The sequence below is a fragment of the Cynocephalus volans genome, chromosome 5 (assembly GCF_027409185.1).
Source record: "Cynocephalus volans isolate mCynVol1 chromosome 5, mCynVol1.pri, whole genome shotgun sequence".
Lineage (NCBI taxonomy): Eukaryota > Metazoa > Chordata > Mammalia > Dermoptera > Cynocephalidae > Cynocephalus > Cynocephalus volans.
Window position 1 is genome coordinate 53,458,882 of NC_084464.1, and position 24,142 is coordinate 53,483,023.

The 24,142-nt window shown below is 42.5% G+C and overlaps 1 protein-coding gene across 4 annotated transcripts in view; it reads right to left on the bottom strand.

The window, feature by feature from the left end:
- Positions 1-5,185: 5,185 nt before the first annotated feature.
- Positions 5,186-24,142, bottom strand: part of TRERF1 (transcriptional regulating factor 1) — a 36,122-nt gene continuing 17,165 nt past the window's right edge. For 2 of the 4 annotated variants that reach the window (XM_063098012.1, XM_063098010.1), the window contains 5 exons: positions 20,547-20,635; positions 18,449-18,562; positions 12,309-12,509; positions 9,416-9,663; positions 5,186-5,510 (listed from right to left, as the gene is read on the bottom strand). In XM_063098012.1, coding sequence (XP_062954082.1) covers positions 5,186-5,510; positions 9,416-9,663; positions 12,309-12,509; positions 18,449-18,562; positions 20,547-20,635 — 977 coding nt within the window. The remainder of the gene's footprint in view (positions 5,511-9,415; positions 9,664-12,308; positions 12,510-18,448; positions 18,563-20,546; positions 20,636-24,142) is intronic. The other 2 variants (XM_063098011.1, XM_063098008.1) reach the window with 1 other exon arrangement.

Here is a 24,142-nt window from a genome sequence, read left to right on the forward strand (position 1 = left end):
CTACCTCAGGAATCTGCCTTGCATATGGCCACTGCTTGCTGCCTTTGGTTCACCAAGTTTCTCCATTCATACTCTCAAATGTGGGGATTTGATTTGGTCCCCTCACCTTCCTGGGCTAAGCTCTGTCAAGTGTCACTAAATGGTCTATGGGCCTAATGGCTTTGTGCCACCCTGGTCCAATTAGCTGGGGGCAAGGTGGGAGTGATTGAAAGGGGCAAAACTAGGTTTTGTGAACAGTAGGGCTGTGGACAGGGCTATTTGACATGGTGTGTGGGCATGGACAGTGAGTGCTCTGAAGCTTGGCCTATCCGTTATCAGTCTCTTCCCTAAAGCCTAAACTTTCAAACACCTCTACATCTAATGTAGAGGAGCGGGAGGCTAGTAATTCTACACAGCTGATGCAAGAACACCTTGCTTTATATCCAGGAAAATAAAAGTAGGTACATCAAATATTTCCAAGTTAAATCATATTTTGATTGCTCCAGTTGTTCTGTTTTTAAAGACAGCCCTTTTCAAAAGATTCTCTCTTACATAAAGGAAATAGTTGGTCTGTTAGCATTTTTGTACAGGGATATCTATACTGTAAAGATCACTTATGGTTCCTAGGAATATATTATTCAGTTTCTTAAAATGTCTTCTAATTATGTTTTGCTTAGGTCAACATTAAAACTCATCCATATTCCTAGAGAACATCTTACTTGGCTGGCTGTAGCTAAGGAAGATAGACTGGGAGTCCATGGGATTCAGAATGGACTCTAAGCAAACTCATAAGAGGTTTTATTCTCTCTCTCTCTCTCTCTCTCTCTCTCACACACACACACACACACACACACACACACACACACACACACACACACGGATAAGCATAGCTGGAAGACTGGAGAGGTAATTAATTTAACAGATAGTTGCTGAGCACCTGCTATAAATTGCTATGTATTTGTGGGTGATGGTGAGGGGGCTCAGAATATTAATAAAGCATGACCTTTGCTCTTCCCAGTGGTGGAATTGGATCAGATCCCAGGCCCCCATATGTTCTTTCCAGGTATTAAATTCCTTGGCAGAAAGGAATTGAATCACGTACAATCATCTTCATACACTCTCCTCTCACATGTATAATAGAGTATGGAATAGTGTCTGGTACATGTTGGCTCATGAGAATTGGCTGAATGAATATGACATAGGGGAGTCTTCAGATTGGACACCTGGGCCCCTGTAAGCAGACTTTAAATTTCTATGACTGGCTAAATGCACACTCCTTCTAGAGGAATTTTATTTGATATAGGACTGTCCAAAATAGATAGCTAAAATTAAAGTAAAAAACCAAAAGAACCTAGAAGAGCAAAAGTTTGAACAGCCATGCCCCACTTAAAAAAATCCAGAATTTCAAATTTCTTCTAAAGTTTGCTGGTAATCAGTAACAGACTTATTAAAATGTTGGGAATCCAGATTTAAAGTGGAAATAAATTAGGGTGGGCATGGACTTTGTGGAGGATTTACTGTAAGATAGATACTTGTATGTAATACTGAGCTCCCCCAAATTGTGGTTTGAGTAATATGATTTAGAGATCACCAAGTCTTCAAGTGGCCCATCCACTGCTTGAGTAGCAGAAATGTATGTCCTGGCCTCTAGAGTAGGGGGGACATAATGAACATTCTATCTGATCAGCAGACCTCTACTTCTGTTGTCGACAGAAACCAACTAACAGGCAAGTTAGCATTTATCCAGCATTGAGAAGTCATTTCAATGGCTAGAAAGAAGGAATATTTAAGCCGAATGAAACTCAAAAAGATAATATTTATTTTCAGAGCAGCTGATGCAATACTGAATCAGGTTTTCACAAATAAATATGACAATATCTATTTGGTTACATCTCTATTTGATGAATGCCCATCTATAGGAACTGTAATAAATTTCTGAGAAGGCTAATGACTGGAACTTAAGTAAAATTCTCCTGGTTCTCTTTCTGAAGTACTGCGATAATTTTTTAAAAATGCTTATCATTCAGGGGGAAACAAGCTAGAATGCCCCAGTTTTGTATTTTTAAGGAATGCACCTTTTTAGGACAAGTCTATAAAACATCTTTATTTATTTGTTACATATGATGTTTAAATATAACTTTGCTTTCAAGCTTCAAACTTCTTTTAAACTCCTGGTAAAATAAGACTTCTGGTTCACCTTAACAAAAACTGACCTAGGAAGAAACATTTTTAGCAAAATGTTATTATAAAATTCACTAGAAAATACTGTCCTCTTTTTGCCAAAATGTTACATAAAATCCTTATTAAAAATACACACATTACAAAAGAAAAATTGTGAATATGCTATACATAGTGCTTTGATATGGACCAAGGGACCTGCATTCTGGGAAAATACAGTTAAGCACACTAGATATTATGATGTCAACTTATAATAGTGCAAACCTGAATAAATTACATCCTGATATGGAAGGCATGCAAGTTATCTGCTGAGAATAGAACATAACGAAGCCAGAACAGGAAGCAATCACCACCATTTAAAAATGTTTTCATTTTTATTACATTAATTTTTTTCAAAAATACTTTTCTTTACAATAGAACTCCTAGAAAATATTTACAACCTTCCTATAATAAAATATAACAGCAGTTAAATATATTTGAAAATAAGATGGGTTTTTCCATAAAATATATCTGTTAACTTTTTATATACAAGCTTTCTCAAAGAGGTCTAAAATCACTAATGAAAAACCATCTGATAGTAAACAGTAACCAAGTTGAAGACATTAACCATTAGGAAGAAAAGTTCTTTGGGATGGGGTGGGGAGGGGGGGAGCTAAAACACAACACATACATGCAGGCAGAATCATTTTAGGAAAAAGAAAATAAGTGCAATATTTTACTAGAAAGTCCTTTCTTTTAAGTTGATAGTCAAGAAATACTAATTCAGGAATTTGAACTGTCTCATTAAGGAGGAGTTCTTTGGTTATTTCAAGTCAAAAACCCTTATGCTATACTGCATGGAAAATTAAAATTAAATTGTGCATTATATTTTTGCCGTGGCAACTCGGTTTATTTTTAACATATAAAACTGGAACAGCTGGGCAAGTCTCCAAACAGAAGGAATACATTTGCTTTATAAAAATTTTTCTGGGTGTGCTTCTTTGATAGATAAGCTTCCAGAGACCCAATAGTAGAACCATTCCAGACTCACTCTTGAACACCTGTAAACGGAGGGAAGTAGTCGCTGGGACAGAGGTGATCAACTGCTCACATGACAGTGGGAATAGTTCTGTAACAGTTCTGCCTCAAAGCTAATGCACACTGCCCAGGCAGTTCCTAACTCAACTGCTTAGATAAAACATAGGGTGGAATAACCTGTCTGAAATGGCAGCAAATAAAACACTTTTTTTTCCCTAAAGATGGAGGAAATCTCCAAGACCTCTTCTCTGAAAACAGAAAGATGGAAATGAAAAGAATCTTTGTATTTTTCTTCTGTCCAAGGCTTTCCTGAGATTCAGAGATCACCACTTGTGTGGGGCTGCTGTGGCCAAAGCCAGCCCCCCATGAGTTTGTGCCAAATGCTTTTGCAGAATCAAATTAAAAGATGCTCAGGTCCTGCCCTCATGCTTCCACTGACATTCTCTCTAATATCAAGCTATTACTGTGCCAGAAAAGAGGCCCAGAATGAGAGCCACACTTACACGGTGCTGGGGAACTATCCTCACTAGCAAGCATGTACACACTTGCTCTGGAGGTCACACAGCATTAACACTGAAGAGGGAGCTGCAAGGAGGAGGATCCTCTCTGCACTGGGGCTGCATCCCAGGCTAACTTTTGCCCTAACAGTGGGATGGGTCAATCTGACTCAGCTCAAAAGCCTGGACTAAATGACATTTTTGAAGGAATACAGGTTTATTACCGTCAAGTACAAAAAGCAGCCCTGCTGACAGGGACAGGAGGAGGCAGAGCAAAGTCATGTAGCTTAGAAAGGTCTAGAAGTGCTTTGGTAAGTGACTTGTAATGAATACATTTACTGTTTGAATGCAAACGTAGCTAAAGTGTATCTGATCCATTTTTGTTGGCCTTCAATGCCATTTCCCTTTTATTTGCTATCATGTGTTAGAAAATCCTATTTCTCATAGCCAGAATCAAGGTAAACTTCAGTCCAGCAGACGTGAATTATAGCAAAATCTCATTGAATGAGGTTTCACAGTACTACCAAGTGGCACAAAGTAATTTCAGAACTCCACCGACCACTAACAGAGTTGCAAAAGAAAATAGGCTTCTCTGATCTATTTTTTTGGGCAAAAGAACACTTCCTGGCATCCCACATACTTCAATGTGAGCCCTTCAACCACTCTCCCTAAAAACGAAAGCAATTCTGGCAACTTAATAGCAACGGTATCTGCCTCCAACATGGGTCTCTAGTAAGCTCATGCAGAAACTCAGCACTGCCACCCACAACTCAGAGCTGACCAGCCCCGAGGAAACATGGAAGAGGACACCTCTGGTCCCTAAAGTAGATCCTCAGTAAATCACTGCTGGGAGTGAAAGCCTAAAATTATACAGTACTGTGTTCCTGCAAACAGGCCAAAAAATAACAGGCAATGCAGGGGGAAACCTATTTTCACATTTGGCCAACTCCTCAAATGCCATGCGTGGAGGAGAGCCGTGCCACACGAGGGCTTGCTTTGCTCCCTGGAAAGTTACCCCCCAGCCTAGAGTCTCCTGGCAAAGATGCCAAGTTCATGGTGAACTACAGAATGAGGTCAGAACAGAATAAAAATAACTCTTGGTGGGAAAGATGGCCCAAGGCCCCAGCACGAAGAGGGCAGCGTGCTTCACACACACACTCACAGCAAGCTTTGGGATAAAAGGCAACCAGGATGGTTGACATCTGAAAGCAATGGAACGTGAACATCAGGTTCATTCCCTGATGGGAACAATTTCATGAGTATCTAGCCCAGATGAAACACCTCCTAAAGACAGTTGTGCCAATTATTTATTCCCTCCAACTCTCCCACAAAAACCATCTTTTTTAAAAATAAAAGTTAAAGAAACTGGATTTTTTTCCCCCTAAACCTGAATAAAATGACCACTTTTTAAACAGGTAGTTTGAAAGCGTTACAAAACAAGCAGGCAGTCCAGGTTTCCTGATTAATGACGACAGGCCATAGGTTTTCACTGTCTCTAAGTGACAAACAGGGCTTTATAGTTCCGCATCACCCTGTAGCAAGACTGAATCTTGATCATCCAAGAGAAGATCTGTATCCACGACCTCGGCCTCTTCCATGACGCCTCCTAACTGCTGGACAACGTTGTCATCGAGGATGTCCACGTCCTTGATGGGTTTGATCAGACTCAGTTGGTCCAGGGGCAGCAGCCCTGGCGCCCCCACCGGCCCTGTAGTCCTCTCAATGGTGGCTGCCATTTCAGCCGCGAAGGCTGCCTTCTGAGCCTTTTGCCTCTGCTGTTCCTCCTGCTGTCTGTGAGTTTTCATGTGTGCGTTTCGGCTTTTGATCTTGAAGAAGACCCTAAAAATGAAGAAAAAGAAGCATGTGAAATTTAGGAGGAGATCTAAGTTCTTGGAAATCCGGGTACGTGGTTTAATGTTTGGTTTACAATGGCTTTGACAGAGTCCCTGGCTCCTCAGCTCCTAGGACCTCCTCCCCTGTGACCTATCACCTCCCCTCCCTCCTCATCAAGGATTGCAAAGAAAGGGGATGGGGACAGGGACACAGTGATGGTGAGTCAGGCTTCCTTCCTCTGACAATGGAGTAGGCATTCTCAAAGGCCCTCCTGTCCATCTGGGGTCTGAAGCACACGACGTTCCTTGTCCTTCAGCCTTCCACTCTCTCCCCACCACTGGCCATGCCCCCTCCACTGGAGAATCCCTAAATCATGCTAGCTCACTCTGACAGTCTCCATCATAAAACTACCTCTCATCCGCCTCTGGCCTCTGTCTCTTTTCTTCCACAGTCAAAACTCTTGAGGGATCTGACCACTCACACTTGGTGTATCTCCTCTTCCTCTCTTCCACCCTCTCCAATTGGACTGCTGTCCCCTCCACTTCAACCCAATTGCTTTTCTCAAGGTCACCAGTAACTCTGTGTGGCCAAATCCAGTGGCCCCTCTTCTGTCTTTACTGTTCATGACTTCTGAGCTGCATCCACCACTCCTTTTCACTTAAGAGCCCTTCTTGCTGGCCATCACGTTATCATAATTTCCTACTGTTGGCTTCAGAACAAAATAGTGGTTCTCAGCTGGGGGTGATTTTGTCCCCCAGGGAACATTTGGCCAGGTTTGGAAACATTTTTGGTTGTCACAGCTGGATGTGGTACTTCTGGCATCTAGTGGGTAGCATCCCTGTGCTGCTAAACATCCTACAATGCAGAGGATGGTCCCTCCTCCCCAAGCAAGGAATTATCAGACCCCGAACATCAATGGTGCTGAGGTTGAGAAGCCCTAGGATAAAAAGATACCATATTCTTGGGGTTAATTCTCTAGACAACGGGTTTGCAAACTATGGGCAGTGGGCCAAATCCAGCCTGTTTTTGTAAATAAAGTTTTACTGGAACACAGATGGCTATTTGTTTATACATTGTCTATGGCTGCTTTTAAACTACCATGGCAAAGCTGAGTAGCTGTGACAGAGACAATATGACCTAAGGCACCTAAAACAGTTACTATTTGGGCCTTTTTCACAAAAAGGTTGCCCAGGTGTGAGACTGTCTGTTTATGGAGGGTGGTGGCACAAGTACTCTACATTCATTCCTGAGCTCATAAAGGGAAAAAAAACTGATTTCTAAGGCCTGAGTCAAACAGGGTTGATGAACCACAGTTCCACTCGGATGTATTGAAAACTGTTTAGTGTAATGAACGTAATTTCAGCAGCTAAAAGAGGCACTCTGTGAACACTTACCTAACATTATCCTCAGTCTGAAAAACCACAGAAAAAATTTCTATTTTCCATAAAATCTTAGCTGGACTTCTGGTATAAAGAGATCCCAAGCAACATAAAAAAGAAGCCAAGAATACATATAACAAATGCCACTGAAAGACAGCTAGAAAGCATGAAAAACAGTCATCCCTCCATATCTGTGGAGGATTGGTTCCAGGACCTCCCATGGATACCAAAATCCACAGATGCTCAAGCCTCTGATATAAAATAGTGTAGTATTTGCATATAACCTGTGCATATCCTCCTGAATACTTTAAATCATCTCTAGATTACTTATAATGCTTAGTGCAATGTAAATTCTATTTAAATAGTTGTTATACTGTGACAAGCAAAAAAGGTTGTACGCATTCAGTACAGAAACAGTTTTTTCCTGATTATTTTCTTTTTCTCTTTTTTTGGGGGGGAGGGGTGCCACTGGCCAGTACAGGGATCTGAACCCTTGATCTTGGTGTTACAACTTGCTGAATATTTTCAATCCACAGTTGGTTAAATCCATAGGTTTGGAGCCCACAGATATGGAGGGCTGACTGTACTACTCTTTGTTTGTTAAACCTCCTGGTGGAATAAGGAGTGGCCTATTTGAGCCAAATGAGTGGAAGGAGCTGGCTCCTTTCAGAGGAAACTGGCAAGACCCCACTGCCCCCACACTGCCACTCCAGGACAAATGGGGGAGTCAAGTGAGAGTCAGTTCAGGGAGGTTTTGTCATTATTTCAACTAAATAAGCCTAATGATTCTTCCGTGGTCCATGGTCCATTCAATGCGTAGTGGGCAGTATGTGAAGATAAAACCATGTCCAGGCTCTGAAGGACAGCAGAGCACAGGGGAGGAGACCGACATCTAACTCCATCTCTCCTGTCCCTGCACTTCATGGAGGGGAAGAGCTGCTAGCTCTGGTTTACTCTGATGCGCGCCATCAAACTGAGTTAGGTTGACTCAGAGGCAGCATGGCACTGGGGCTAAGAGTGTGAGGCTGGCCAGCCTGAGTCGTCCGAATGCCTGCGTGGCTGCTTGCCGTGTATTGCGACAGGGGGCTCAACCTTTCCAGGCCTTGGTTTCTGCTTGTAAAAAAGCAGCTACTAAAAGTAGGGCTATTCTAAAGATTAAATTAATTGAAACAATAATAATCTTTAGAATAGGGTTATTCTAAAGATTAAATTAATCAATACATGTAAAAAAAATCCTTTAAGACAGTACCAGGTAAATAGTGAGTACCTGACAAATGGCAGCTACTATTAAGTTGCCCGATATATTCTATGAGGATATGTAAAAGCAGAGGTCCCAGTGGACTTCTCTTATACTACTAGGGATGTTTTCTTGGCAGAGTTTTTGCAGCCACCTGGTCGGCATCACTCCAGGTAACGTTTCTTTTCACATTTGAGGCACTGGAGATTATGGGAAGAGAAACACAGCAAGGCTCCTAAAGGATGTCATTCATGACAATATAATACCCTTCAAGTCAGGCAGACTCACTGAGAAGTAAACTAGAATTCTCTACTTAATGATGTGCGAGGGACCCATGAATTTCACCATCAACAGTATTTTCTACCTAAAGTAAATAAACAAACAAAGCAAAGTTAAAGGATACAGCAGTAGTCAGGAGCCCAGGCTCTGCATTTGGACAAAGATAGGCTCAAATCTCAGCTCTGCTCTTTACAGATGGTATGACCTGGGCCAAGTCATCTTACCTAAATTTAAACCTTTATTTGTAAAACAAGGATAAAAACAGTGTCTGCACTGCATAGAGTTTCTATATGAGGATTGAAAGAGTTCATGCACATAAAGTATGTAACAAAATAAGTGCTCAATAAATGTTAGCTGTTACTATCACCACTTAGTGTCAGTTTTCCCCTCTTAGTTGTTATTTAAATTATACCTAAAAGGGCAGAGATGACAAATAAGTATTATTTCATATGTCAACTTTAAACAATTGGTTGTGCTAGCTTGAAGCATTAGAATGAAAAGAATTTGATGCCCTGTCTTAATGTGATAGCAAAAAGTATGGTAATTGATTAGCAATGTCTGCCTGGACCCAGGAGTGAGCAGTAGTGGTAGAAGTGCCATGTATGAGCCATCTCCGCTATAGAGAGTTCCTGATTAGGGGTTCTAGTGCCATTCTCAAGTCTCTCAGAAGGGATGCAAAGAGAGTGACACCAGTGAAAATGGTTTAGTTGTGAAGGGAAGTGGGAATCAGAGTCCCACTCACCAGTTCTGGAAAAGAGTGAAGTTTTGTCACTAGATATGATGTCTATAGTCTCTCTGAAGATGTCCACCCTTACTAGGCTCTAAGACATCAGAGGGCCACATTCGGAGTCAGAGACAAGGTTCACCATACAGACCCTAAGGATGGTATAAAGGAGAGTTTTGAGAGTCTAGGTTCTTTTTCTAGTTGAAGAAACCTCAGACTATCTCAGCTTGGCCCCCATAGAGCAATTATCTGTCACAAACTTAGATTAAGTCCCTGGTCCAGCTTCACCTACTTGCCACACTCCTTGCAGGGGAAGATGGTTGTGGGGTCCGTCTCACCGCTGGTGGTGCTATGAGAGGGCGAGCTCTTCACTGAGCAGTATCCGCTCTGGGTGCCTCCAGGCTTCTGCTTCCCAGAGGGGACAGCACCTCGGGCTTTGGTCACCTGGTTGGTGCCACCGTGGATGCGGGCATGGCCATTCAGTGCCTGTCGGGAGCTGAACACCTGGGGAAGAAAGGGAGTGACATGACATCTACAGTCCTGAAAAGGAAATTAGGGTTATTAGTTACTCAGTGGTAAAACATGTGATACTAGAGACAGTGTCTAACAACAGGGCACATGGGTTTGTTTTACATAAGCAAACTTTGGATATGTGCCACAGACAGAAAAGATCAAATACCACAATCACAAATGCTTTGCCAATAAAAAATCTCATCATTGTTATAACCAGAAGACAAGAGAGGTAATGTGGCACAGTAGAAAGGACAGAGCTACTGTCCATAAGTCAGATCAGGGGTCTAGATCCAGCTCTGTCATTACTAACAGCGAGGCCGTTAGTCCACCTCCCTTCTATACACTTTATTTTTTTCCATCTGTAAAATGAGGGGGTTGGACCAGCTTTCAAACTTTTTATTTTTTAAGCTGAAAACTACCTCCCTCCCTCCCTTTTTCTTCCTTCCTTCCTCCCCCCTCTCTTTTTTTAACAAATCAGGTCTTACTCAAAAGCTCGAGTTAAAAGCAGAGGTGCTCTGGCTAAAACAGAGACAGCACCCCAGAACTGAACCAGTTTGCTCTGCTCTGTCTCTCCCCAGGAAGCCCTAGTACTCCAAGGAACATAGATTGAAAGTCACTTATTAGGGTTCTTTGGTATACTCTATATGTTATGTATAGTCTTAATCAGTAGCCCATTGCTGAAACAACATTTAAGACCCCAAATTTTAATACAGGATGATAAAAAGGGGAAGGACCTAGGAAGTCTTTGGAAGCTTGCCATAAAACAGGGTTTCTCAACCTCAGCACTACTGACATTTCCTTGTCAAGAGCTGTGTTGCATAGGATGTTTAGCAGCATCTCTGGCTTCTACCTACCAAATGCAAGTAGCACTTCCCCAGTTGTGACAAAAATGTCTGCAAAAATTGACTGTCATGTGTTCTTGGGCAACAAATCATCCCCAGTTCAGAGCAACTGTTGTAGAGGGATGTAATCCACACCCCTGAATTCCAAGAGCCCCGACTTCTAACTTGTTAAACTCATCAGCTAAAGGGAGTACCCATCTGGCTGTCCATCTGTAGGGGTTGCTCTGTGTTAAGTTCATGAGCTCTGTTTATTGTCTTATAGAGAGAAAAAAAAATCTATTGCTGATTTAGCGACCAAAGCCTTCATCATCAGGCAAGGAACAAAACCAGCATACTTTTCAGTCTGTGATTTTAAAAAGTCATTAAAAAATACATTTCGCTGAGCAGTTCTGATTGGGAAAATTAAAAGATGACTTCCCACTTAGTAAACTATTTACTGCATGCCAAAACTACAAATTGTGGATGCATCTAATTTCTGAACAAAGTCACCAAGAAATATTGACTTTTCAAGCCACATCTTCATCACCCCTGAACTGAAGTGCTCTATCCAGAATGGCAATGATGCAGAAGTCAGTCACTAAACAAATGTAGAGACAGAAACAAGCTAGCAATTTCCTATGTTTTCCTAATGCAAAATCTTTCTTTTTTTTTCTTAAATGTAAATCAAGTGCATTTTTGCTTTGGGATCTAAGCATTTTAAAGACCTGCTTTCTTCATCTAAGTGACTCAATAAGCAGCATTCAATACACTCTGGAAAACAGTATTGTCCTATATAACACACAAGCAAAGACAAGAGCATTAAGACAAGGAAAATAGGGCTTCTTGCAATAGGAGCAACATTCTCATTTTTGGGACAATACTTCTAGAACTTGCCTATGCAGGTGTGCCTGGCTTTAAGAAACTTGATTCAGGAAAAGTTCACCAATTCAGATTAGCGGGGGACCAGTGGGAGACTAACTGTCCAAAAATAAACAACTTTAAAAAATATCCTTTAAAATACACATGGAGACTGGCTGGTTAGCTCAGTTGGTTAGAGTGTGGTGCTGATAACACCAAGGTCCATGGTTCGATCCCTGTACTGGTCAGCTGCCAGAATAAATAAATAAATAGCAAATAAAATATACATGGAGCCTTAGACTAGGCCATTACTGATTCTGTAAAGGCCTTTCTTTAGTGCTAAGGATGATCAGACAGCAAACTTGTTTTATTTTAGATAAATGATGCTCCTAAAGTACTTGAAAAGTACCAGGCTAAGTAGTTACACAGACTCATTTTCAGCCTATTTACATGATGAATTTGCTTAGTAAATATTTTTCCCCCACAGAATATAAATCTTTGTAACACCCTTCTCAAATTTGAAATTAGTGACATCTGAATTAGTAACACTTTACGGAATATAAAATGCAAAACATTCCAGACAGTGGGGGCAAGTAATTATGTTATAAAAAGATCTTCTCTGGGCTCTCCTGTTGCATTTAAGTGCATGTTGATAGGGCATGACCTTGGGTGACATGCAGCCCAGGGGAGTGCCGAGGCACTGGGACACGAGGAATGCACATTCTGGAGGCAACACTGACTGCAGAGCTTGGAATCACACACTTCCTAAGGTCAGGGACCATCTTTGCATTCTCTGTATGCAGCATTGTGCTTGACACAGAACACACACTCCATAAATATCTGCTGGCGAATGAGTAAGAAAACAATGGAGTGTCCTCTGTCAAACTCTCAATGCTGCAACTGCACCCTTTCCAAAAGGTATAACCTCTTAAAGCCAGGCACAGCTGTACAGCCCTTGCTTGTCCCAGATCCCCGGACGACAGAGACACTTACGGCCCCACAGTTGGGCATTTCACAGATGAAGGAGCCTGAGGGCTGGCCAAGGGCCTGTAGGGGTGGCCCCTCTGTGGGAGCCAGGACAGGGACTGATGGCGGCTCTGGGGACTTCGGCACTCCACTCTCCTCTTCTTTTGTGGATTTCCTGTCTTCTTCCATGTCCTCCTCCTCCTCTTCTAACTCCTCTTCTTCACTTGTCTAGTGTTAAGGTTATAAAAGCAAGAGGGAAAGCCCCCAAATGGCATTCTTAATGATGAACAGGACTCACAGACCAGTAAAGGGGAGAAGGGCTGGACACTGGGGCTGTGACACTTTCTTCCACATAAGGAACAGCTGACAAATCCTGCTGGGCACAATCTCTAAAAGGTTGGTCAAGGAAGTCCCCCTGGCTCCTCATCATTTTGGGTCCCCTCGTCACTTATATAAAAAGATGCTGAGGCATAGAGGAGAGATTTCTGCATATAGAGATTCTCTACCTTGTTTGAAACCATCAGACCTTGAAAATGACTAAAACTCAGGCAGGCTGCTCCGCTTGTGAGTAGCTTTGTCTCCTCACAGCAGCAAGGAGGGCTTTCAAGCACTAATAATACTGTGGAAACCCCACTAAAGAAAGAGTAAAGACCTATAATGATTTGTTTAACAGGTTTTATAACACGCTTCCATGCAAGATGCCTGATTTGACCCTCGGCACGTGGAAATCATGTGGCACAGGCAACGCTCCTACTCCGGTCTTGATAGAAAATAGAATGAAAAGGAGAGAGTGTGGAGGGGAGATTCCCTTTTATTTATCGTGTGCTTTTTCTTTTGTCTGTGACCATGGGCTTGGAGAAAGCAGTGTATTCAGTCCTTCTATTTACTCATTTTCTCCCATCAGGGGCATTTTATGAAAAAGAACAATAAAAACACTTTCTATGAAGACTTATCCTCTCTGCTTATATGTCCCCTTTCTCCCCACTTCAGAAGAGCAAATCTGTGGAGAATGAAGCAGAAGGTCCCTGCCTCCTCAAGGTTAACAAAATAGTAAGTTACTGGAGCAGCTTGGAGCGGGCACCTGGGAGCCCTGGGATGGAAGGCAGGGGTCTAGAAGGCCCTCATTCTACCTCTTGCTTAACTACTTTATTCTGTTCTCTCCATCCACACTGGGGTGGGATGAAGGATGCTGGCTCCTGCAGGTCCAGAAATGGCTGAGGACTGGGAAAGGGAATCCTATGATATAATACCCTCATTTCAGCTAATATTCTACAGTTTACAAAGTGCTTTCACATTTACCATGTCATTGAATAGGCTGTAAACAGTTTTCCCATTTTACAAATGAGGAAATGAAAGGTATGCCCAGCTGCCTCTGACCTTGATAGGTCGTTTGTCTCTGCCAGGCTCCTTTGGCACACCCCCTGCTTAAAGCATATGGGCTCCAGTTTGCTTTACCCCAACAGCGATGTAACTCTGAGTGAGCCTACAATTCTTAGAACCCAGAATCAAGAATTTCCAAGTGGAATAAAGATTTCTGAGAATAGTAGTACCCTGGGATCCAGAAGCCAGAAGCTTCTTTTCTTCAGTTTGGATTGGGGGGGGGGGTTGCAACAGTGCCCAGTCAGAGTGAGGCAATTAGCACCCTCTTAGTGTTTCAGCACTGTCTGTATCTAATATCACATATACGCATATTTGAGATGATGTCTTAACAGAATGTATTTAAGAAAGGTCCCGTTTCCAGTTGGTTAATTAGGATTAATTAGTGATAATTACATTTGCTGTAAGACCTCAATGAATACTGATGTGGGCCTAATACATTTTACAGAGTGGTTTATGATATGAGCTGTAGGCCTCTTACTAGTATAGAATATATGGGTTGACTTCACTTAGGTGGTTTCATTCCCATAGCAATCCACCATATTTCAGTTCCAAAGAGTTTCATGCAAAACCCAACTCTAAGGGTTTGCCTTTTTTTTTTCTTTTTTTAATAGAACTGGGATTTTGTGGTCTCAAATATCAGGTAGACCATGGCCTACAATTTGTCACTTAAAATGAATTACACAATAACTTTCAATGGTAATGGCATTTGTTTCATGATACTTGTTATAATTACAATTTTCTCACAATACCATTCTTTGGCTTAAAACCTCTTAGAAGAAACATTCCATATGGCCACAAAATTATACATTAAATTATTCTGTACTGTGATTATGTACGTCTCAGGAATTTAGGTAGGTTTTATTCCAACTGGCAATCTATACGTGTTCACAAACTGATTTATCAGTAAGCCATATGGCTCATCAAAGTGACTAAGAGATACAAAGATAGGACAAAAATCCTAACATGTAGAACTCTGTATCAACAAGTTGGCCATTTTGTGATGTACTGCGAAATGAAACATTTAGTAATACTCCAAAATTAAGAAGGTGGGCAAATACAGGGTTTGAGGTGGTTTATACATTAAACATGGTGCTCAAAACCTTGAGTGTCCACAATAAGAGTTTCTTGAGGAGGATGATATTTTTAGTTCTCAGGCATGTAAGTGGATTCACATTATAAGAAACTGGTAGTTTACAATACAAATGCTCAACAACCTAAATTTGCTCAAAGACACAAATTTGAGTGTCAGAGTCACTAATGATAACGATGACGACAGTATACTAAATGCCTGGTATGAATCAGGCACTAAACAAACACACACACATACACACACATGCACATTTCCAGTTCTCACAACAACCCTGTACAAATTTTTCTTTTTTACACATAAGGAAATCGGCCAGAAAAATAATATCCCCAAAGTCACATAGCTGGTAAAGAAGCTGAACTGAGACTGAAAACCCAGCCTGTCTGATTCTAAAACCTCAGCTTTCTTCACTCCTTGGTCCTGGTGCAAATCTCCACAAGCTACACATTTGTCCATCGGTATATAGCTTAGAGATCCTAGACCTCTCAGAACCATTGGCACCACCTGCCTTTAGGTGTCAAAGGGAAGTAGGATGTTTCCCACGCTCCTTGCCAATGGACTACGTTGTAGGTAAACAGGTGTTGACGCCATGGGTGAGCCTGACCTTTGTCCCTGGAGCCCTGACTGCTGTTTTCTAAAGTCAGTTATCTGCCTCAGCTGGTTTCTCGAACTGTGCTGAATTTTGGTCAGAGCCAACCCAATAGACTTGCCCTGAGTGGGGGAGCAGGAGCACGGGCAGGGGACAAGAAGGTGTAGGTAGCACACTTTCCTCCCACCTTCTTAATAGAATCCATCTTGATCCCCTTCTGTCTCCAGGGGGAAAGGGCCTGCAATGGCTCAAGCCAGAAGACAAACTAGACCTGCAGAGTGGGCAAATGTGTTATGCTGACCTCCTGGCTGCCTAAAGAGTAACTATTCTTCACAAACCTCCTCTCTCCTTTAAGTCCTCAATAACCCCTGAGCTCCCAGAGTGTGTTCCATCCGGGGGGAATGGTCACCTGCCCTTTAATAAAACATTGAGGATACATGACCAGGACAGCCGTCCCAGGTGTCCCAAGCAGGCTCAGAGGACAAAACAGGACCACGTCCTCGGACTGTGCCTTCTGCACCCTCCCCAGCCCTTGCACGATCCCAGCTTTTCATCTCCACTTGGCAAACTATGCTCAGAAGGCTGACTGCCCACAAGATAGCCAGGAGCTACCACACTGGCCTTCTATTAAGATTTCCTTGTTTTTTGTGGGCCTGAGTCATCTCTGCACATAAGCCTTTTGCTCTCTCTAAGCTCACAAGTGACCAGGGTGTGGATGCTCGTGACCCAGCCTAATACTGGTTCCTGCAGAAGAAGCCCAAGAAGGTGTGGACCCTTAACTTAACTTTTCCTCTTTGCTCTGAGGCTACACGCTGGTCTGGGCCTTTCTACCCATCTTTAAAGCCCTGTCAGCCCGAGATGGTGCCTCTACTGTATGCAGTAACATCTTCCTTAGTTGTGCTCCTCTGTTCAGCATCCCCTTGTTCACTCTGTCTCCCTCTGATGAGTTCATAGAGGGAACGCTGCTATGAACCAGAGTGACTCCTATCTCAGAAAAATGTTCACTCACTCATTCATCCCATCAATATTTATTGAGTGCCTCTATTATGCGAGGCATTGTCCTAGGTACTTGGTAACACCCGAGATACCAATTTACCTCAGGAGACCATATCCTCTGATTTTGCCCTTTTCCAAAACATGGCACTGACAGAACCTGAACATTCCGGAATTTGAAAGAACTTTCCAAATCACCTAAATCATCTGCCCTATTTTACAGATCAGCAAACCTGGAGGCCAGTTCCTAGGTATCCAAGGTTAGGATTCTTTGTGCCTCCTTGTCTACTATTTTACTCATTTGAAAAGCAATGCTCTGTGTGACCTCTGGCAAGCCCCTTCCCCTCTCTGGGTCTCAACCTTCTGCCTGTGAAATGGTGGAACTGGGTGAGAGAAGTCCTAAGGCTATATCTAAGACTTCCTGGTTCTCATCTTATACTGCTTTTAAACACTCATGGGGTTCTTGGTAAACTTTCAACTTGTGTATGTCACATCTTCCCAGCTAGAATACATGCTCTGATGGTGTGGGGGAGAGGAGGCAGAGGCCATTTAACATCCGTGGGTAATCTATAGCACTACATACATATTGCTGTTTACATTGGTGGAAATGTAATTGCTTTTAGTTGGTTGGACCACAGAGGGCCATATGGTTTTTTTTACATGTTAGGCCACAGATAAACAAATGCTATTCTGATATAAGACATCACTATTTAAAGAAGAAAACAAAAGCCCTATCACAAGAAACCCTTAAGACAGAATACTGCCATCTCTGATCAAAAAATGGCAATACCTCTCTATTCCAGATTTCTATCTTCTCTGATATTTGGGCCCAAATATAAATTTATATATATGTGTATATTTCATAGCTAGAATCAATTCTAGTTAAGAGCTAAGATTTTGAAGCATTAGTGAGTCCAAGTGTTTTTACACTACGAGAATTTGCTTTTGATTGCTCTTCAGCATTACACAAGGGAATCAGGCTGAGACAATACACTCACTAGCTATGTGACCATGGCCAATTTACTTAAAGCTCTATGCCTCAGTTTCCTACATCACAGAATTGGTATTAAATGAATTAAATTGGATTACATGAGTTCAATATTTGTTAAGTGCGTACCATAATTCCTGGCACAAAGAAAGTGCTATTCAAATGTCTGTTAAAGAAAATTACCCCATATGCGCTAACACTTACAACTGGGGCACAACTGGCAATGAAAATATAATTACAAATATTCACATAATTCATGAATTCCTAACACTTTCACTGATGTGAAAGAGGCTGGAGTTTTGCTGGTGATAGAGGCTAGCTGGAGTTTAATAATTCGTTGTTAGACATAATTTTTATATACGCATACATGGTAGGTAATGTTTTCCAAGTATGAAAAGGGGATTTCCCCTGGCTATGGATACAGGGAGGAGAGTTAATTACAAGGATCACAAGTGATAGTAATTGCCAAAGCCACACATATGGAGTTTAGACTCTTTCCATCTTGCTATGTCTTTAGTATGTACTTAATCTTAATATGCCGACGATTTTGGGTTGTTGGCTAATGAAAGAAATCAATGCCAGGGAAAAATGGTGGTGTACAGAGTACAATCCTCTACATAGTGCTAACCAGTTCCTCAATGATTGAGAGTTCTTGGTACTATCTAGAGGTCAAAGCTCCTCTTGCTCATGCTTTATGGAGACTGTGGCAAAATCCTAGGGCTCCTCTTTCTTTTTGAGACATATTATGGTCTCAGGTCAGTAGTATCTGTGACATGGAAAAATCAGGAAGGAATATCCCAGGGGTCAGGACACCCGCTTATGAACTAACCAAATTAAGGCTGGAATGATCCTGGCTTAACTTTCCTGGCTACTACCTGCCTTAAAACACAAGCTAGCTTTCACCTCCATAACTAAACCCTGAGTTACAGGCCAAATGTTAGATGCTTTCCCTCTGTCTATACCAGGAAGTCAAACCATAAATTCCACGAGGGAGCTGGGTCCCTGTCACCCTCTCACTGCAGCTATCTGGCTATCTCTGTAGCAAAGCCAACCAAACACCAGTCACTTATTAACCTGGGCGTGGGTAGGAATGGGGCCAGCACAAGCAACAACTTGGTAGCGTCACTCACCATGCAATCATCGATGATTTCTGCGAGGCGTGTCCTGTGTTTCCGCCCTAACCGCATTATTTTTTTCCACGTGTAGTAGTACTCCACACACTGGGCCACTGTCTTTGACTTCACCTGTTGGGAAAGTGAGCTCAAGATTAGCTCCAGCAGTGGACATTGATCAAAGACAGCAAGTTTTTTGAATATTTAATTTTGTAATAGGTAACAAATAAGTTTATGTAGTTCAGTAAAAAATATATATAGTAAAAAGCCTCCTTCCTGTGCATATTCTCATTCCTCACCCCTGCAACACAGGTAGCCCCACTCGCATCAATTTCTTGGGTACCATACCAGAATTTCTTTATGCGTGCACCAAGAAACACAAAAAATATTTCTCCTCCCACCATCTTTCCTCACAAAAGGTAGCACACTTATAAATATTGGTTTGCAACTTTTTTTTTTTTTTTTTTTTTACAATATAGCTTGGAGACTTTTTCAGATTAATCCATAGAGACCTTGCTCATTTTTTAACCCATAAAACAGCTGCTTTTTCATTTAATGTACATCAATGTGTTTAGCTCTCTGACCTGCTGGCCTTCAAAATCTATTTATGAAAAACATTCCTCAGTAATGGAATAGGAAGATAAGGCAAAGTTACGATAACGGAGCTTAGTTTTTGCAGGAAACAAGCCTTGCCCTGCTCACCCCCAAAGAGGCAAAGGTATATGTACTTTTTATGTTTAATTTATTTTTCATTTTTCAGCACCGCACTCTACCGAGTGAGCCACAGGCCGGCCTTATTTTTCATTTTTTAATTAAATGATAAATACTTGAGATGAAGGTATATGTATTTTAAAATGAAAACATTCCTTTGTTTAGTTCATCTATCTCTGAGCTCAGGTGGGGTTCAATAATGTGGATTTTCTGGAGGCAGATTAAGGGCTCTGGAGCTACCACTGGGGTGGGAACATGGCCACCTACATGGTGAGATGAGAAAGGCACCACCAGAGGTCCTGTCTCCCCAAAGTTGCCCCCTTCACCTACCCCACATCTGGAATTTCTACACCAGAATCCCCCTAGGGCGTGAGGATACCATCCGAGACAGCCCTGCGCTGCCTGGCAAGCATACACATGAATCTGTCAGTAGTCAACAAAAGAGTGAGGCCTGGGTCAGGGCAGTCCCGGGGGAAGGTGACTCAAGAGAGATTGGAGCCTGGGAGCTGCCGGGCAAGTGGGCTGCAAAGGGCATGGTGGCTGCAAGGCAGAAAAGGCAGGAGCAAATGCAGAGCTGGACACAGAGACAGGTCGAAGTCCACCTACTCTGATGCTTGTCCACACATGGCCCTGGATTAGGGACAGGAGACGTGCCACCCTAGGACACCTCTGAGGACCAGCCAGGAGCCAGTGGGAGCTGTCGCCTGTGACCCTGTTCTCTGTGTACCGACATCCTTAATTATCCTTAAATACACAATAGGACTCTATCACTCAGTTTTTTGAAACACTCTTTGAATCACTTTAACTTTTTAGCCTAAACCACCTCTCAGCCAATTAAAACCTATTAAGTTTATTACTGTTGTACAAAGTGCTATTTCATCCATGTGAAAGTTTTCTTTTGCTGTAAAATACTGCACATGTTAGGCATTATTTTTATTATTACTGTCATTATGATTAGGGGTCCAACACCAGAAACTCTGCTACTGGGTAAGGGGAGGCCACATGTTCTCCCCTCCCCAATTTCCCAGAAAAAATTCTGTCAGAAACATGATAGATCTGTTAAATATACATGGGATAAATTATGTAAATTGTGAACTAGAAGCCCAAGTTCTAGTTATTCTGACAAAATTATATATTACATCTTTTTATGAAGATAGAAAATAACCCCCCACCACTGCAGTGTTCAAATAATCTATATCCTCTTTCTCCCCCATCCTCTTACCCCCAACCCCTGATATTGAGGCTATGCCACCCTTATAACAACCATCATCTTTCACCAGTGAGAGGTGGAAGACATCCTTTTTGTGAGAATGTTAAACCAGTAACTACAATATTTCTAAATATCTCTAGATGTACAATTTCCCAAACTTTACTTCAAGGGAGCAATGGGGAAAATCATGCTTACCATCTTCTGTACAAAAATAAAGTCTTTGCTGTAAGTGGCTAGTGCTTTATTAAACAGTTTTCTTTCTAGGGAGGTCCACTTGTCCGAACCTACAACGAAACACAAACTTCATAAGAACAGCTCACAGTTCTCCCCACTTTTAGTTGCTGGGTCATTTAGTTAAGTCACAAAATACAACTATCTAGCAAGTGATATGATACATATCCACCTCCTGTTTGAAAAGCCAGTGTAGTATAATGGTTAGCAGCCTGACACCTGGGTTCAAATCCCAGCTACAGCCTTGACCTTGAGCAAGTTACCTAACATGACTCAATTTTGTTACCTACAAATGTGAATAATTATTTCCATCTCTTAGGATTTTTGTGAAAGTTAAAGATGATAATGCACAAAAACTGCCCAGCTTAATAACTGGGAAATAGCACTCAACATATTTTAGCTACAAATTTTTATGTAATTACCATATTCACAAGTACAAGTATTCATGGCACAAGCACTCTTTAGGGTGTGGTTGGATTTACCAGCCTCCACCTTCAAGATGCTCGCAACCTACTGGGGAGACAAACCAGAAGTTGCTGTGTTCAAGGTGACAACTGCAATTATAAAGTAAAGGTGAGATACCAATGGGGCACAAAGGAGGAACACTACACTCACATTAGGGCCGGGCAGCCAGGAAGGCTTCTAGGTAGAGAGAACACCTGAGTTGACTTTTAAAGGACACACAGAGGCAAGTCAAGCAAGAAGGTGACGGAAGCGTACTTTGGGGAAAGGAAGCATGTGCAAAATCAGAGGCAAGAATGAGATGATGCACTTCCTTCACTCACTCACTCACTCATTCATTCATTCATTCATTCAACAGGTATTTATTAGGTGTCAACTACAAGCAAGACACTGTGCTAGGAAAAAAGAGTTAACATTTATAAGTGCTTACTATGTGGCAGGTTCTAAGTAATAGTTATTAATCATTTGGTTCTACCATCAACCCTGTAAGATAGGTATTACTATCATCCCATTTTACAGATGAGGAGACAGAGGTGTTTGAAGAGTGACCAGTAATCCAGTATGACTCAAGTATAGGGTCCCAGCAGAGGGAAAGCAAATGAGGCTGGAGAGGTGAGTGGGACCAGTTCTTGACAGACTCGCAGAGTGATGGGGGAGAGGTCCGCCATGCTGGGCTGGTGCTGCCTTGTTGCCAAACTCAATAGTCATGTCTTTTTCCTCCATGAAAGAGAAACCAGGATATGCAGATGATCATATAGAATGGTACTGGCCTACATGGTGCAAGAAATAAGGTCTACTTCTAAGGAGGCTCCTATTTCTGGGGGAAAGGTTCATCCACCATAGCTGGTTCACAGAAAACTCTGCCCTGTTCTTCTGGCTTACTGATTTCTCCACATCTCTGATTTTTTGTATGGTACATGGGAAGCTTGACATTCCTCCACTTGTTCTCAGAGCTCTAGTCGCCCAAATCATAGTAGCTTTTCTCCCATCCAGGGCCAGTCCAAGGTTTCTATTTTGCTATGGTCAACTGGTGGGGCTGAAGTATGGGAAACCTGAATTGCCTCTTCCCTTGGAAGGTTTGGCTAAAATTAGTGAATCAGGTGAAACTGCTCTGGCCAGGGAGGGGCCTCCCTAGGTTACAGGTGGAGATCTCAGGATCCTTGACAGAATATGTGGCTCAGTGAAGTAAACCCAAGATTTTTGAAATAAAAACCTTCTCTGTCTGACTCCTTGATGGGTCCTCAAGCTAAAAGCTCTAGCTCCAGACTCAGAATATGCTCTCCACAGCTGGGCTGGTTCAGACTTCTAAAAAAGCAGGGCCACCATTTCTTTGGTTTTCAAGTTTATCTCTTTGCGTCTAGAAGGAAAGTAACTTTCCAATGAATCATTAGCTGAAGGAAGCATCTTCCATAGGTTCCGGGGGCCTAGACATCTGTGGCTGTGCAAGCCACAGCAACAGAGAGGGGAAGAGGGGCTTGGGGTTTGGAGAAGCCTTGCTGGAGTGGATGTGAGCAGAGGAAGTTGGTGGGATTTGTGGCTTTATAGCAGTTCCATCATCATTTCTCAAATTCTGTCCAACATTCAAGGCCTTGGGGCCCCAGCTCCCATATGCTCTGCTTATCCAGGAGCAGAGGCAGAAAGAGAAAGACGGAAAGGATTAATCAACAATTTAGCTGAAAGACCAAAAAATATTAATAGTTCCTTTTAGGTACATCAAAATAGCAAACAGATAACAGGGGTTGGAAAGACTGATGGAAGAAGATCCCAATGGTAGTGAAGGGTATATGGGAACTCTCTCTATTATCTCTGCAACTTTTCTATAAATCTAAAATTATTCCAAAATAAAAAGTTTATTTAAAAAAAAAGAAGAAGATCCCAGTGGTGACATGTCACATCAGCTGAGTCACACAAGCTTATAAGGAGGCTGATGTGCTGCCCTACTGCAGAGCCAGAGTCTGTGCCACCTTTGGTTGCATTTCAGATGAGGAAATCAGGACATTTTGCTGATGAAACCCTCAACTAGATCAATGATCATTCTTTCTAACCTCAGCCAGACCATCCATTTCCTGAGTTAGAGTGCAGCTCTAAGACACGGCACGACATGAATAGGGCCATCTAGCCTTCTGAGGCTAGTGCCCCATCTCTATGGTGGATACACTTTCTTCCACTCCATGCAAGGCTCATCACCTGATTTCTGGCCCAAAGAGGAGTGTTAAGTTCCCAGGTCTATCTACTTCTGAGAAGCATGTCCCTTCATGTTTTCAAATGGCTTGCTGGCTTCAACCCCATAAAGGTGAAATAACTTCCTGGCCCATCTATTATGGGGGATTCTCAAACCTCATGAGGGAAGGAGACCTTCCCCCTGCTGATTCTTGGTGGTTTTCAGGGCTGCTGCTCTGTGATGGGATCTTCCGTCTTCTGGATCCCAGTGTGTGCATTCTGCACAACTCATCCGGATTGGGAGTGGGCTGCACACCCTCCATTCCTCTCTGTGCCACTCTCCTATTCTGAGGGCTGCAGGGGCTGGGTCAGGGAGGATGGGCTTAAAGAGTAAGAGATGGTTCCTCTGTGTAATCCTAGGATCTGTGCTTTAGTGCAAGTGACAGTGCTGTGTGTGTGTGTGTGTATCCAACAGGGCATGAAGCAAGGGATAGAGGCTGGGCCAGACAACAAATCTGTTCTCACATTCACACTAGAGCTGGCCTTCTGATTGCTGGATTGCCCCCCAGGGCGGAGACTCTACCCCAGGCTCTTAGACTACATTCCCAGGCCAAAAACTGGTACAGATAACATCTGAAAGTGTTCCCAAACACTATCACTGAGCCATGATAAAAAGGTTGGCTTTAGTCAAGAGACCTTAGGCTGTGAACCTGGTTCTGCCACTTACTCCTTCTGTGACCCCAGACAAGTCTGCTTAATTTCTCTGAGTTTCAGTTTCCTAACCTGTGACAGGGGGATGATGACAGTCACCCTGCGGCTGACAGTGTTTGGTCCTAAGCAGGTACTCAACAGATGTTTTGGATCTTCACTGGACACGTGGAGAGCAGACTCCAAACCAGCCCAGGGCTATGGGACATATTCCGTCCCCTGCTCATGTG